This window comes from Stomoxys calcitrans, chromosome 1 (genome assembly GCF_963082655.1).
Source record: "Stomoxys calcitrans chromosome 1, idStoCalc2.1, whole genome shotgun sequence".
NCBI lineage: Eukaryota > Metazoa > Arthropoda > Insecta > Diptera > Muscidae > Stomoxys > Stomoxys calcitrans.
In genome coordinates, this window is record NC_081552.1 from 54,879,559 (window position 1) to 54,892,534 (window position 12,976).

Genomic DNA, 12,976 nt, shown 5'->3' on the forward strand with positions numbered 1-12,976 from the left:
TCAAGAAGTTCGAAACGTGTTATTTATTTATTTATTTGTAAAGACTTCAGAGTCTGGTTTGTGGTGACAATTTTTTTTATGTGTGGGCGGTTGCCAAATACGTGAGTAATGGAATTTCAGTGATGTGGCTTTGTGGATTGTAACCGTTGTGTGGGTTCCTTTTTTGTTTTTTTTTATCCTCTTAAAGGAAATCCCCCGTCAAGAACACTACAACCATCCAGGCCTCCTCAGCATTACTGACGAGAGAGGCCAATCCAATTCAGGAGGAATCCTGGCATATTTTCGTGGTGGAGTCAACTTTCACTAGGGCTTTGGAGAAAAGGCCCTGAAGGCATCCTACAAATAAGGAAAGAGATAAAGTTTATTGGACACTGTGAATTGGCCAGGTAATCCCTTATATTGGGAATTCCAGAATTTATTTTGAAGAGATGATTTGACGCTCAGACGTCCATATCAATGTGCCAACAGCCCGGCTGCCAATCTGAAAAGGAAAGAATAAAAGAAAGTTTAATGAGAAAATGTTAAACAGAAAGTAAATTATAGAAAAGCCAAAAAAGTAGTCTAATTTAAAAAAAAAGGAAAAAGAAAGAAAATTACAAAAAAAGTATAAAATTATTAAGAAATTCATAAAAAAGAAAAAAAGATAAAAAAAAGTCTAAAAAATCGCCAAAAAAATAAATTAGGTTAAGTTGTGTTGTTGTAGTCGTTTATTATGTGTGTTTAAGTGTCTTTTTTTTATTATATGTAGTTATGTTACCTTTTATTCATTGATTATTTATTTATTTTTTTTTGTTCATTTTTTTTTTTTGGGTTTTTTTTATATAATATGTTCATGTGAGGGACATTAACTCCAGTTAGGAAATTTAAAAGTTTGAGTGTAGGGTTACCCGAAATTACGCATGGGATAAAGTGTGATTTCCCATTTTTGTGTTGTGGACGCATTAGAATGTCCAAAAGAGACCCCCTAACAGAGCTCTATTAGGCAGGTAGTGATAGTGTTTTAACGTATTGGCCAGAATTTGGCATTATTGTTTTGTATTTCCGTTCGTGATTGAGGGTGATCTGAGTAATTGACTCAAGAAAAATACAAGTCTGGGTTAGTGTTTCAATTTCCGTTTTGTTATGTTTCCATGTTAGGATTAAGATTCGAATTATGATTGTGTCAATAAATGTTACTTTTAATGTTTGATTATTATAACGTAATCATGATGTTTTAATTTGTTTTGAGAGAGGGAAGTAGGTGCAAATAGTCATGAGGTGAGTGTTTATGGAATTTGGGGCCCTTCTAACGTTTTCATTTATGCTTAGGATCTAAGGGTCAATTGGGTTGACCCTTGGGCAAGTGTGGGAGTAACTCCACCAAACACCCTTGTTTAAGGTGTACCCCGTGTTTGTTATCGTTTTATTTTGTATTAAGTCCTTCATTTGTTTATTGTTCGTCCCCTAGGGCTACTGGTGGATGGGTTGGGACCGCCCAGAGCATGGCCCCGACTGAGCTAGTTGGAACCCCACCGTAGCGCCACAGTAGGCGGCTCGTAACAATATGGCGCCCAATCGAAATGAAATTCAATATTCTAAAACTGTGCAATATCATCTAGGCACAAGGCAATAGACCATAGGGTTACCATAGAAGAACAACGGCAATCGCATTTTCTAGCAAAGCTATCTAAGGTTGCAGACACAGCTTTATTTATAAAACCTGTGATAAACGTGCAATATTTAGAGTAGATTTTAGAAAATTAGGATTACCGTTCCATATACATATTAGGGTCAGCTGCAATAATCTTGTTCGTTTAATGTAACAATGAATGTATTGTGTTTATGACCTGTCCTTTTTTGTTTTTTTTATGTTTTTATTTTCAAATAGTTACAATAGCAATAGGGTTAGCATAAGGGGAAAAGTGCAATGGCTATTGTGATGAGTTCATCGCAATATTGCATTGCGACAAAGTACTCTAACATGAGATCTTTTTTTCGTTAGCGTTTATCTAGTGAGAACTGCCATGGTGCTACCCGCATGTATATGATTAAGACAGAGCCAATTGATAGAATTAGCATAGGGGGAAGGTGCAATTGCTACTGTGATGCTAGTCACAGGTGTGCATTGTCATGTAGTACTCTTTCACGAGATCTTTTTTCTTGGCAATTGCTGGAAAAATGCCGTGGGGCCAGATCTTGATATTGAACTTTGTTGTTGTTCAAGTAAATGTTTAGTCCAGTCAACAGGTACACCTAGACAGCCTAATTTAGGACACTTTATTTTTTTTATAGAATATGTTTTTATTGAAATTTAGTAAAAACTATTCCACGCACTTCACCTCATAGGCCATTGAAAACACACCTAACTACCTCTCATACGTGTTATTAATTAATAAAAAAAAAAAAAAAAAAACTAACTAAACTAAAATTTTTTTTGTACTTTTATGTTTCTAGATTGAATGTTATATGTTATGTTTTCTTTTAAACGAATTTTGACAAATAATATCGTGTACTAATATCCTAATTTATGTCGTAGTTTGTATTACTAGTCTTAGTGGTTTATTTTTGCGTTTGTGTTTTTTTTATTTTTATTAGCTTTGCAATTATTATTATTTATTTATTTTTTTTGATTCATTTATTTTTTTTTTTCTTTCCTATATTTTTTTAATTTCGTGCTTGATTTATTTATTTTGATTTACCTTTATTTGTGCTTCACCTACTAATTTGAGTGGTTCGACAACAATTTTTTTCTGTCATTTACCTAAGGCATCGATTGAGACATAGATCTAAATTGAACGTTACTTACTTAGAGACTAATGAGTGATTACGCCGCAGGGAAGAGGCGAAGTAAGCGTAATAGAACTCTAGCTTTTGACACTAGCCGAACATCTGTTCACACACCAAATCCTAACCGAAAGAAGAAGAAGGGACTGAACAACACAATGGAGCAATCCAATGTGAATAAAGATGTTACGTTCAGGGACTTATCGGGAACTATTAACAATCCACAGTCAGGCACTAGTGCTGCCGCCAGGACGCAATCTAATTTCCCTCAGGCACCTGACTCGGAGATTCCGCGGGACGAAATTAACCATCTCGTTAGGGACATAGTTCGGGAAAGTGTGAATGACGCACGTGCTCATTTAAGGTCGTTTGTCGAAGAAAGTGTTGGCAGGGAAATGCAGAGGGTACACTCTGTGATAGATATGTTGAATGAGAGTGTGGCGAGATTGGCTATTAGCGGACAGAATAATCCGCAATCTCAGTCTGCACAGCCGGACCCAACGGCGAACCCTTCATTTGAGGCCCCGCAATCTAGGGGTAGTTTTAATATGCATCGCCGGAACACGGTGACCCCTTCAATATTCAGTGCAGGTACCCCTGGCGTAAGAGTGGAGCGGTTCGGAATAAATTTTTCGGGAAAGCCCAATAGCTTACCGGTGGAGGATTTTATCTACCGTCTGGAACACTTTCAGAAGCATTATAACTTATCATGGGACGACATACTCAGTGAGTTTCACATACTAGTGTCTGGACCAGCCCAAGAATGGTTTTGGCTCCAACAAAGATCGGAGAGTATAAATGACTGGGAATCGTTGAAACATGGCTTGACCGAAAGGTTTAAGACGAGGCGAACGTGTTTTGAAGCAATGCGGGATTTACTTGAACGGAAACAGGGGCCAAGTGAGTCTATTGATGCCTTTTTCCACGACATCAACCTTATGAGATCTAAACTTGAAAAGCCAGTTTCGGAATTTGAAATGATATCCCTCGTGAAGAAGAATCTTAGAAAGAACTTGTCTAGTATTGTCTATTCTATGCCCATCTCATCTCTCGAGCAACTACGAGTGGAATGTTTGGAAGTCGAACGAACCTTTTTCCGAAAGGATCAAGTCCCACCAGCACCCCCACTTACTATGAATAGACCAATCCGTGTTCATGCCCTCCAGGAAGAGGAGAATGAACCCTTTAATAACTTTGAGGAGCCCGAAGAGATACTAGAAGTATCGGCTATTAATCAGCAAATTGTCTGTTGGAACTGCCAGCATACTGGACACGGTTTCAGAGATTGCCCTTCATCCCAGAGAAACTACTTCTGTTTCAAATGTGGTAGACAGAACACGACGGCTCCAAAATGTCAAAGCTGTAAGACGGGAAACGGGAGGAAGAACGTGGTTTCAGCGGGGAATCATCGTTCCTCCGAACCACCCGCAGCACCGAACAACCCATTAGCATAGAAAGCCATAACCCGAATACAAGCTATCCACAAATGCGTCACTATCTCCCAGTGGATGTCAGACAACAAAACTACGACCGAAAGAGGTCTGAAATTTTCGGAGAAGAACCTATTAGTGTCCATAAGCCCGTAGAACAAAATGGGGCACCGAAAACAAATATGAATAAACAGGAAAAGAATCGAAAACGTCTATTAGAACTAAGGCGAAGGCAAAAGGAAAATAAAAAGATTAAAAAGTCTATTTCAGAAGCCATCATACGGTGCAGAGCTGAAACAGATCCGAGACCTTACGCCGTCATTAAAGTTCAAGGCAAAGAATTAAGAGGCCTCCTGGATTCAGGCGCTACCGTAAGCGTACTAGGAAAACATTGTAGAGAAATAATTGAAGAACTAGGATTGGAAATATATCCTCACCAAACTACTGTCAGTACAGCATCAGGCAAATCTTATCGAATATTGGGAAAAATAAAAGTTGAGATGGAGTATAGGCAAAAGTGTGCTCAAATTACCCTCTTTTTATGCCCTGACCTAGAACAGGATCTGTATTTAGGAGCTGACTTCTGGAAGGTTTTTGAAATAGCTCCCGAAATATTTCCTGTAGAGGAAATAAGTTTGGATCTTCAAAAGAAAGTCCATGGAAATTCTTCTAACGAAAATCCAAAAATGCACAACCTCACAGAAGATCAACAAAAGAGACTTGATGAAGTAGTAAAGAGATTACCTACTTTCGAAGACAAAGGCTTGGGCTGTACAAGTTTTGAAAAACATGCCATTAAACTTGTAGAAGGGGCTAATCCTGTCAAGGATAAACATTATCCCTTATCGCCAGCCGTACAAGAGATAGTATATAAAGAAATAGACAATATGCTTGCATTAAAAGTTATTGAAGAGAGTGATTCACCGTGGAGCAACAGGACTACAGTGGTGCGAAAACCAAATAAAAATCGATTTTGTCTCGATGCAAGGAAGTTGAACGCCTTAACCGTAAAAGACGCATATCCCTTGCAAAATATCGATGGAATCTTGAGCCGCATAGACCAGACCCATTATATCAGTAGTGTCGACCTGAAGTATGCCTTCTGGCAAATTGAGCTAGAAGAGGAAGCGAGGCCCTATACCGCATTTACAGTGCCAGGTCGACCTCTGTATCAGTTCAGAGTCATGCCGTTTGGTCTATGCAATGCGGCTCAAAGACTCTGTCGATTAATGGACAAGGTGATACCAGGACGTCTTAAGTCGAACGTCTTCATTTATCTGGATGACCTCCTTATCATAGCAGATGATTTCGAAAATAATCTAAAACTGCTAGGAGAAGTAGCTGAATGCCTGCAAAGAGCAAATCTAACCATCGGTTTAAAGAAATCTTTATTCTGTTTTCGCGAGCTGAAGTACCTTGGCTTTATAATTGGGAGCGGTAGTTTGAAAACTGACCCCGAAAAAGTAAGCGCAATACAGAGGATACCACTGCCAAAATCTCCAAGGGAAGTGAGGAGTTTTCTCGGTACTGCAGGTTGGTACCGGAGATTTATAAAAGATTTTGCCTCCATCTCCGCATCCCTAACCGATACTCTAAAGAAAGGGTTGAAATTTACCATAACCCAAGAAGCCATCGAATCTTTTCATTCTCTAAAACATGCCCTTACTTCAGCACCTGTTTTGAAACATCCTGATTTTAGAAAAGAATTCTTTATTCAGTGCGACGCCTCCGATTATGGAATCGGTGCCGTACTATTCCAGAAGAATGACGATGGAGGGGAAAACCCCATCGCATTTTATTCTCAAAAATTGAACTCGTGCCAGAGAAACTATTCAGTCACCGAAAAGGAGTGTCTAGCCGCAGTTTTAGCCGTGAAAAGGTTCAGACCATACGTCGAGCTAATGAAGTTCACGATCATCACTGATCATGCCAGCCTCAAATGGCTGATGTCATTAAAAGATTTAAGTGGCAGACTCGCACGATGGTCACTGCAGCTACAGGCTTACGACTTTTCGATAGAACATCGGAAAGGCTCCGAAAACGTTGTAGCCGATACCTTATCTAGAATGCCTGTCGAGTCAGATGTAGTTGTAGAGGAGATCAACGACGAGGACCTTTTAGATTTTGAAACCACTGCCTTTGAAGGCGAAGAATATGTGGATCTGCGTGACTCCATCCTACAAAGCAAAGATCAACTGCCAGACTTAAAGGTCGAAGATGGCAAGATCTATATACGGACTAAAAACTTTGGGCAAGAAATTATGGAGTTCGAATGGAAATTATGGATACCTCAAGACATCACATTTGTTTTAATAGAAAAGGCACACAACTATGCAAACGCAGTACATGGCGGGGTAACAAAAACCTTAAATCGACTAAGAACTTTTTATTATTGGCCCAAAATGGCCTCGCAGGTTAGACAATATATCAAAAACTGTCAAACTTGTAAAGAGACAAAGCCGGTAAATCAACGCATGAATCCTACGATCGGTGATGAAGTAATAACTCAAAGGCCTTTCCAGAAATTGTACATTGATTTCCTTGGAAAGTACCCTAGGTCTAAAAAAGGCAATGCTTATATATTCATAGTAGTCGACCACTTTACAAAGTTCACATTTTTGCATGCCATGAAGGAAGCCACTGCACAAAACGTTGTAAAATTTCTGGAAAATCAAGTGTTCCATACGTTCGGCGTTCCAGAAATCATACACAGCGACAATGGGAAACAATTTGTTTCAAAAATGTTTGAAGAAATGATTAAAAACTACAAGATTAAACATATTACCACTGCGTACTACTCTCCGCAATCAAACGCGTCAGAGCGAGTAAACCAATCGGTAATAGCAGCCATAAGAACATATGTTGAACACGATCATCGCGACTGGGACCTATACTTGGCAGAAATTGAACAGGCCCTAAGAACTTCTGTCCACTCAGCCACAGGCATTAACCCCTTCTTCGCGTTATTTGGCTATAACATGTTTACCAGCGGCAACGATTATAAACTGGCGAAGAAACTCCAATCCCTTACCGATCACCAAATTGAACAATTATGTAGATCGGATAAATTGGAAGTGATGAGAGAACGGATGAAAGAAAATATGCATCAAGCATACCAATCTAGTGCCGTAAGATATAACCAACGAGCCCGAGTTGTCAAATTTCTACCAGGACAAGAGGTGTATAGGAGAAACCACACTCTGTCTGACTTCAAAAACAACATAAACGCTAAGTTCTGCAAAAAGTTCCTGAAATGCAGAGTCGTTAAGCCAATAGGTAACAACATGTATGAGCTGGAGACGCTTCAGGGGAAACCACTTGGAAATTTTCACGCCAAAGATCTTAGAATATAAACAAAAGTGCAATAAGCCTGTGATAAAATGATTAAAGTGCAATATTAGATTAAGTAAACTAAGTCGTGATTGTCCAGTTTATTTAATCTATGTTGCATTGAAATATTTTTTTTGCAAAGCTTATTGTGATGTTTTTTTTAAGACTTATTTATTTTATATACCACCAGTGCAATATTTCCTAAGGCCCGGCTTATGAGACTACTAACAGGGCGTGGGAGTTCCCCACGTTGGAACAGAATGAATGTGTTGAATGTTACTGACCCCAACAGCATAACAGGCAATAGCATTTCCTGAATGCCCGGCTTATGAGACTACTAACAGGGCGTGGGAGTTCCCCACGTTGGAACAGAATGAATGTGTTGAATGTTACTGACCCCAACAGCATAACAGGCAATAGCATTTCCTGAATGCCCGGCTTATGAGATTATCAGGGTGTGGGAGTTCCCCACGTTGAAATGAAATCAACATTGCGTAGTGTGATTGCCTTAAGAACAAAATAAAACGATCTATCATATTGCCGCCTACACCAACGAGAATAAATCGGAAAATGCAAGTTACACTTTAGTGCACAAAAAAAAAAACCCGCTAAGCTATTATAACCAAGGCTCTAAACATAACCACCATTTACTCGCATAGAAAATAAAACGAAAACGACACTGAGATTTTTCTTTTTTAGCCCCAAGAAGGATGTTCCTAGCATACATATTTATTTTAACAATCTTTCTTTTGCCGTGCTATTTATACATGCTCTTCTGAAAGCGTTCAGGGAAACAAACAAGCTAAATGTCACTCACGCAAGAATTTTGCTGGAAAGTGATAAGCCCAGGATTATAAAACTCATATCCGCAGACTAGCAAACCAATGTTCAACATTTTTTTTTTTCATATCATAACCAATGAAATGTCCGAAGGGACACACACAGTTTCTATCAAACTACCGGTCAAAGATATTAGGCCAGAAATTGCACACGAAATTCCCTAGGCCACAAAAAGGAGAAACACAGGCGCAGACAACACAGTTGTAAACACACATGCCATCGTGGCAGCATATTCAGCTCCCCTAAAAACACACAAGCTAATTATCAGGCACTCGGAATTTGTATAAAAAAAAAAAAAAATCGTACACCCCAGGTCATAAAACACAGGTACTGAGCATAAAACACTAATTTCCAACACTTCGACTCCTTATCATATTCTATGAAATCGTCCAAAAGGGCACACAAGCTTCTATAGAATTACCGGTCAAAGCTATGGGGGCCGAAAAGAGAGACACATGCATACCTGCAGGCACGCCGCTGCTCAGGCCAATTGTAAAAAAACAGTCTTTCTATACACAGGCAACCACATTAAACTCAGTTGTAAAAAGAAAACACAGCCCAGGTGGCATCATATTCAACTTCTATTAACCACACACACTCTTTCACCGGGTACACCCAAAGCCCTCGATCGAATGTCCGCAGATCAAATTCCAAATTTTGACATAACATTTACTCCAAATCATAATCAACTTCAATGTCTACAAGGGTACATAAAGCGTTAGGGCGCAATAGCTCACAGGAATAGTCTAACGCCATAAAGTGGAAACACTGGCATACCTGTAAGCTGGCAAACGTCCGAGCCAATAATGAACTAATTTTTTTTTAAGGTCAAGCCCACACAAACCCTTATGTTATCATAACCATCTTACATAAACCCAAATATCCACTTCCACTAGGAAACACTTTCAGACAAATAAGATTCTTTTTATGTCCGAATGATACAAAGAAGAGAACAGCAATTATAATTATCCAGGCACATCACGAAATGGATCGGGATGAATCGACGTTGAGATGTTATATGTTGGTAATTTTTAAATAATAAGGGAAAAGAATATAGTTTTTTTTAAGCACAATTGTTTTGTATGTATGTAAGTATTTTATTGATTACTCAGGGGCATTGTTCCGCGGATAATAGTTTAATGGAAACTAGTTTTGACGGCCAAAATATTAGCACGGGCATCTCACTGGCACCTCACGACATCTAATATTTGTGTTTTGTATTTCGCCATTGTCCAATTGCATTCAATAGTCCGTATAATTTTTTTTTTTACTGACATGACTGTGTTATATTTTGTTTGTAAAGGGATTGAAATACGTTCATCATCTTTGATATAAACTTTTGTTCACAGTTTTATCTTTGTTTATAATTTATTGCGACACATTTTTTTGTTCATAACTACGAATGGCAATGCGCCTTTATAACGTTTGTACAAACACACACACTTTGGTGTCAATGCCCAAATTCACTTGCGGATTTTTGATAGAAAACAAAAACGATACTTACCACAATCAAAATGTTTCCAACCTCCTTTTTTGTGCTATTGGCCAAGGCATTGACGGCAAATGAATGTGGTGTTGATACACGGCAGGCTGATAGGATAGAAGCGGGCACACAGCCATATATGTATAGATGATACTGCAATGCGATTTCACCCTCGGTCACGAGATGGGGAAAGAGAATTGTACCTGGAAGGGAAAATGGAAGACGACAATTAGTAACCAGCATATATTTTTAGTTGGTATCCCAATAAGGCTTGTGCTACGAGACGATGCTATTACATGCTTATGAGCTGGAGCAATTTGGTTCAGTAATTCTATTTTTGGCAATTCGTATCGTTACACTAGCCACAGCACAAACTCCGTGCAGTGGACAAGTGACCCGAAATCATCTTACCTTTTGCCAGACAGCGCAACATATTCGGCACCAAAATTTTAGAGGTTTCACTCCAAGATGTAACGCATGTGTCCACGACAGCCGGTTGGCAGACGGGTTTTTGTCCAGGCATACCAATCCACGGTTGGGTTCCGAGGGGAAAAGATTTTGTGTGTATCGTCCCGAATACCTGAGGGCGGAAAAGGAAAATATTAGAATAATGTCAGGGACGGGATTTACTGATATATTTATTACCTCTTTAATTTGTTTTAGAGCTGACTGTGTTGTTTTTGGTTCAACAATCATGTAGTGCAAAGTGTTATCTCGCCAGTGTGAATGGCGGCGTCGAGAGTTTTTCACACACACACACGCACGATTAGAGACATCGTCATTTATTAGAATGTAAGTTTTTTTATGGTTTACCCAAATGAATGAAACAGGAAAATACAGCTATGCATGTACACGTATGAAAAGCACGCTGGTGGTGATTGCATGTGTGTGTGGAGTTTATGTGAATGAAGCAGCAACCCTCTTACTACAAGCGGCTAGTAGGGACGCCAAAGCCAGAAATTTTTGGCAATGTTTCCTGGGAGTAAGATGAACGGCCAGATTATTGGAATGTTTTGGGAGTAATTAATTAGATGCTTACTTTTTCGTCTTTTTGTCGCTTTAGGGCTCATTGGCTAGACTCACGGGTGATCACAGCCGCATGTTTCCCGGACCATGTACCGTTTTCCATTCTCTTTCATATTTTTTATATATGCCGCCCGCGGGTTGCCTTTCCAAACACGCACATCACCATCCCCGCCGTATTCCTTGGGAATGGTGAAGTTTTGTTGCGTGGAGTTTCAGTTTTATTTGATGGATGATTATTTGATTTTATGGTAATGGCCGGCGATGACCCTCCGCGTACGATGTACGCTGTAGCCGGTAGAGGAAAAATGTGGCGGAAACGCTACATGGTGCCAAGGCGATTAGCGAAAGTGCTGCCACAGTGAAATTTCTATAGAGTGCGATTAGTGGGGTGGTAACGTAGCCAGGGGTACAACTCTGTGCTGGTTTCTGGGGTCAACTGAGAAGGCAAAAGGAAACTTAATAAATGCAGGGAAATAGAGGAAAATTTGTAAGGCGGGAAAAGTCTGCGATTTTCCACGGCTTATAAAAGGGGCTGAACGCCGCGACGCTTTCAGATTCCAAAGTGTAGTTGGCGGAGTTTTGCTTTTCAAGTGCGAACGGAAAAAAAATTGTGATATCCGAAATAAAAAGGCCTGATAGTATCAAGAAGTTCGAAACGTGTTATTTATTTATTTATTTGTAAAGACTTCAGAGTCTGGTTTGTGGTGACAATTTTTTTTATGTGTGGGCGGTTGCCAAATACGTGAGTAATGGAATTTCAGTGATGTGGCTTTGTGGATTGTAACCGTTGTGTGGGTTCCTTTTTTGTTTTTTTTTATCCTCTTAAAGGAAATCCCCCGTCAAGAACACTACAACCATCCAGGCCTCCTCAGCATTACTGACGAGAGAGGCCAATCCAATTCAGGAGGAATCCTGGCATATTTTCGTGGTGGAGTCAACTTTCACTAGGGCTTTGGAGAAAAGGCCCTGAAGGCATCCTACAAATAAGGAAAGAGATAAAGTTTATTGGACACTGTGAATTGGCCAGGTAATCCCTTATATTGGGAATTCCAGAATTTATTTTGAAGAGATGATTTGACGCTCAGACGTCCATATCAATGTGCCAACAGCCCGGCTGCCAATCTGAAAAGAAAAGAATAAAAGAAAGTTTAATGAGAAAATGTTAAACAGAAAGTAAATTATAGAAAAGCCAAAAAAGTAGTCTAATTTAAAAAAAAAGGAAAAAGAAAGAAAATTACAAAAAAAGTATAAAATTATTAAGAAATTCATAAAAAAGAAAAAAAGATAAAAACAAGTCTAAAAAATCGCCAAAAAAATAAATTAGGTTAAGTTGTGTTGTTGTAGTCGTTTATTATGTGTGTTTAAGTGTCTTTTTTTTATTATATGTAGTTATGTTACCTTTTATTCATTGATTATTTATTTATTTTTTTTTGTTCATTTTTTTTTTTTGGGTTTTTTTTATATAATATGTTCATGTGAGGGACATTAACTCCAGTTAGGAAATTTAAAAGTTTGAGTGTAGGGTTACCCGAAATTACGCATGGGATAAAGTGTGATTTCCCATTTTTGTGTTGTGGACGCATTAGAATGTCCAAAAGAGACCCCCTAACAGAGCTCTATTAGGCAGGTAGTGATAGTGTTTTAACGTATTGGCCAGAATTTGGCATTATTGTTTTGTATTTCCGTTCGTGATTGAGGGTGATCTGAGTAATTGACTCAAGAAAAATACAAGTCTGGGTTAGTGTTTCAATTTCCGTTTTGTTATGTTTCCATGTTAGGATTAAGATTCGAATTATGATTGTGTCAATAAATGTTACTTTTAATGTTTGATTATTATAACGTAATCATGATGTTTTAATTTGTTTTGAGAGAGGGAAGTAGGTGCAAATAGTCATGAGGTGAGTGTTTATGGAATTTGGGGCCCTTCTAACGTTTTCATTTATGCTTAGGATCTAAGGGTCAAGGTTGGGTGGGCAAGTGTGGGAGTAACTCCACCAAACTCCCTTGTTTAAGGTGTACCCCGTGTTTGTTATCGTTTTATTTTGTATTAAGTCCTTCATTTGTTTATTGTTCGTCCCCTAGGGCTACTGGTGGATGGGTTGGG

General features: G+C 38.9%; 1 protein-coding gene across 1 annotated transcript; it reads right to left on the minus strand.

The window, feature by feature from the left end:
* LOC131996610 (uncharacterized) lies at nucleotides 1–11,193 on the minus strand. The gene is made up of 5 exons (XM_059366166.1): nucleotides 10,886–11,193; nucleotides 10,492–10,822; nucleotides 10,258–10,426; nucleotides 9,868–10,049; nucleotides 1–481 (listed from the first exon to the last, which is right to left on the minus strand). The coding sequence occupies exons 2-5, from the start codon at nucleotides 10,540–10,542 to the stop codon at nucleotides 416–418; spliced, it is 468 nt and encodes a 155-aa protein (XP_059222149.1). The 5' UTR covers nucleotides 10,543–10,822; nucleotides 10,886–11,193; the 3' UTR covers nucleotides 1–415.
* Between the last annotated feature and the right edge of the window lie 1,783 nt (nucleotides 11,194–12,976).

Coding starts and splice junctions, on each gene's coding strand:
- LOC131996610 (XM_059366166.1), bottom strand. CDS start 10,542: ATGATTGTTGAACCAAAAACAACACAGTCAGCTCTAAAACAAATTAAA. Junction 10,050..10,257: donor GTTGCGCTGTCTGGCAAAAG/GTAAGATGATTT, acceptor TTTCCCTTCCAG/GTACAATTCTCTTTCCCCAT. Junction 482..9,867: donor TTGGAAACATTTTGATTGTG/GTAAGTATCGTT, acceptor TTTCCTTTTCAG/ATTGGCAGCCGGGCTGTTGG.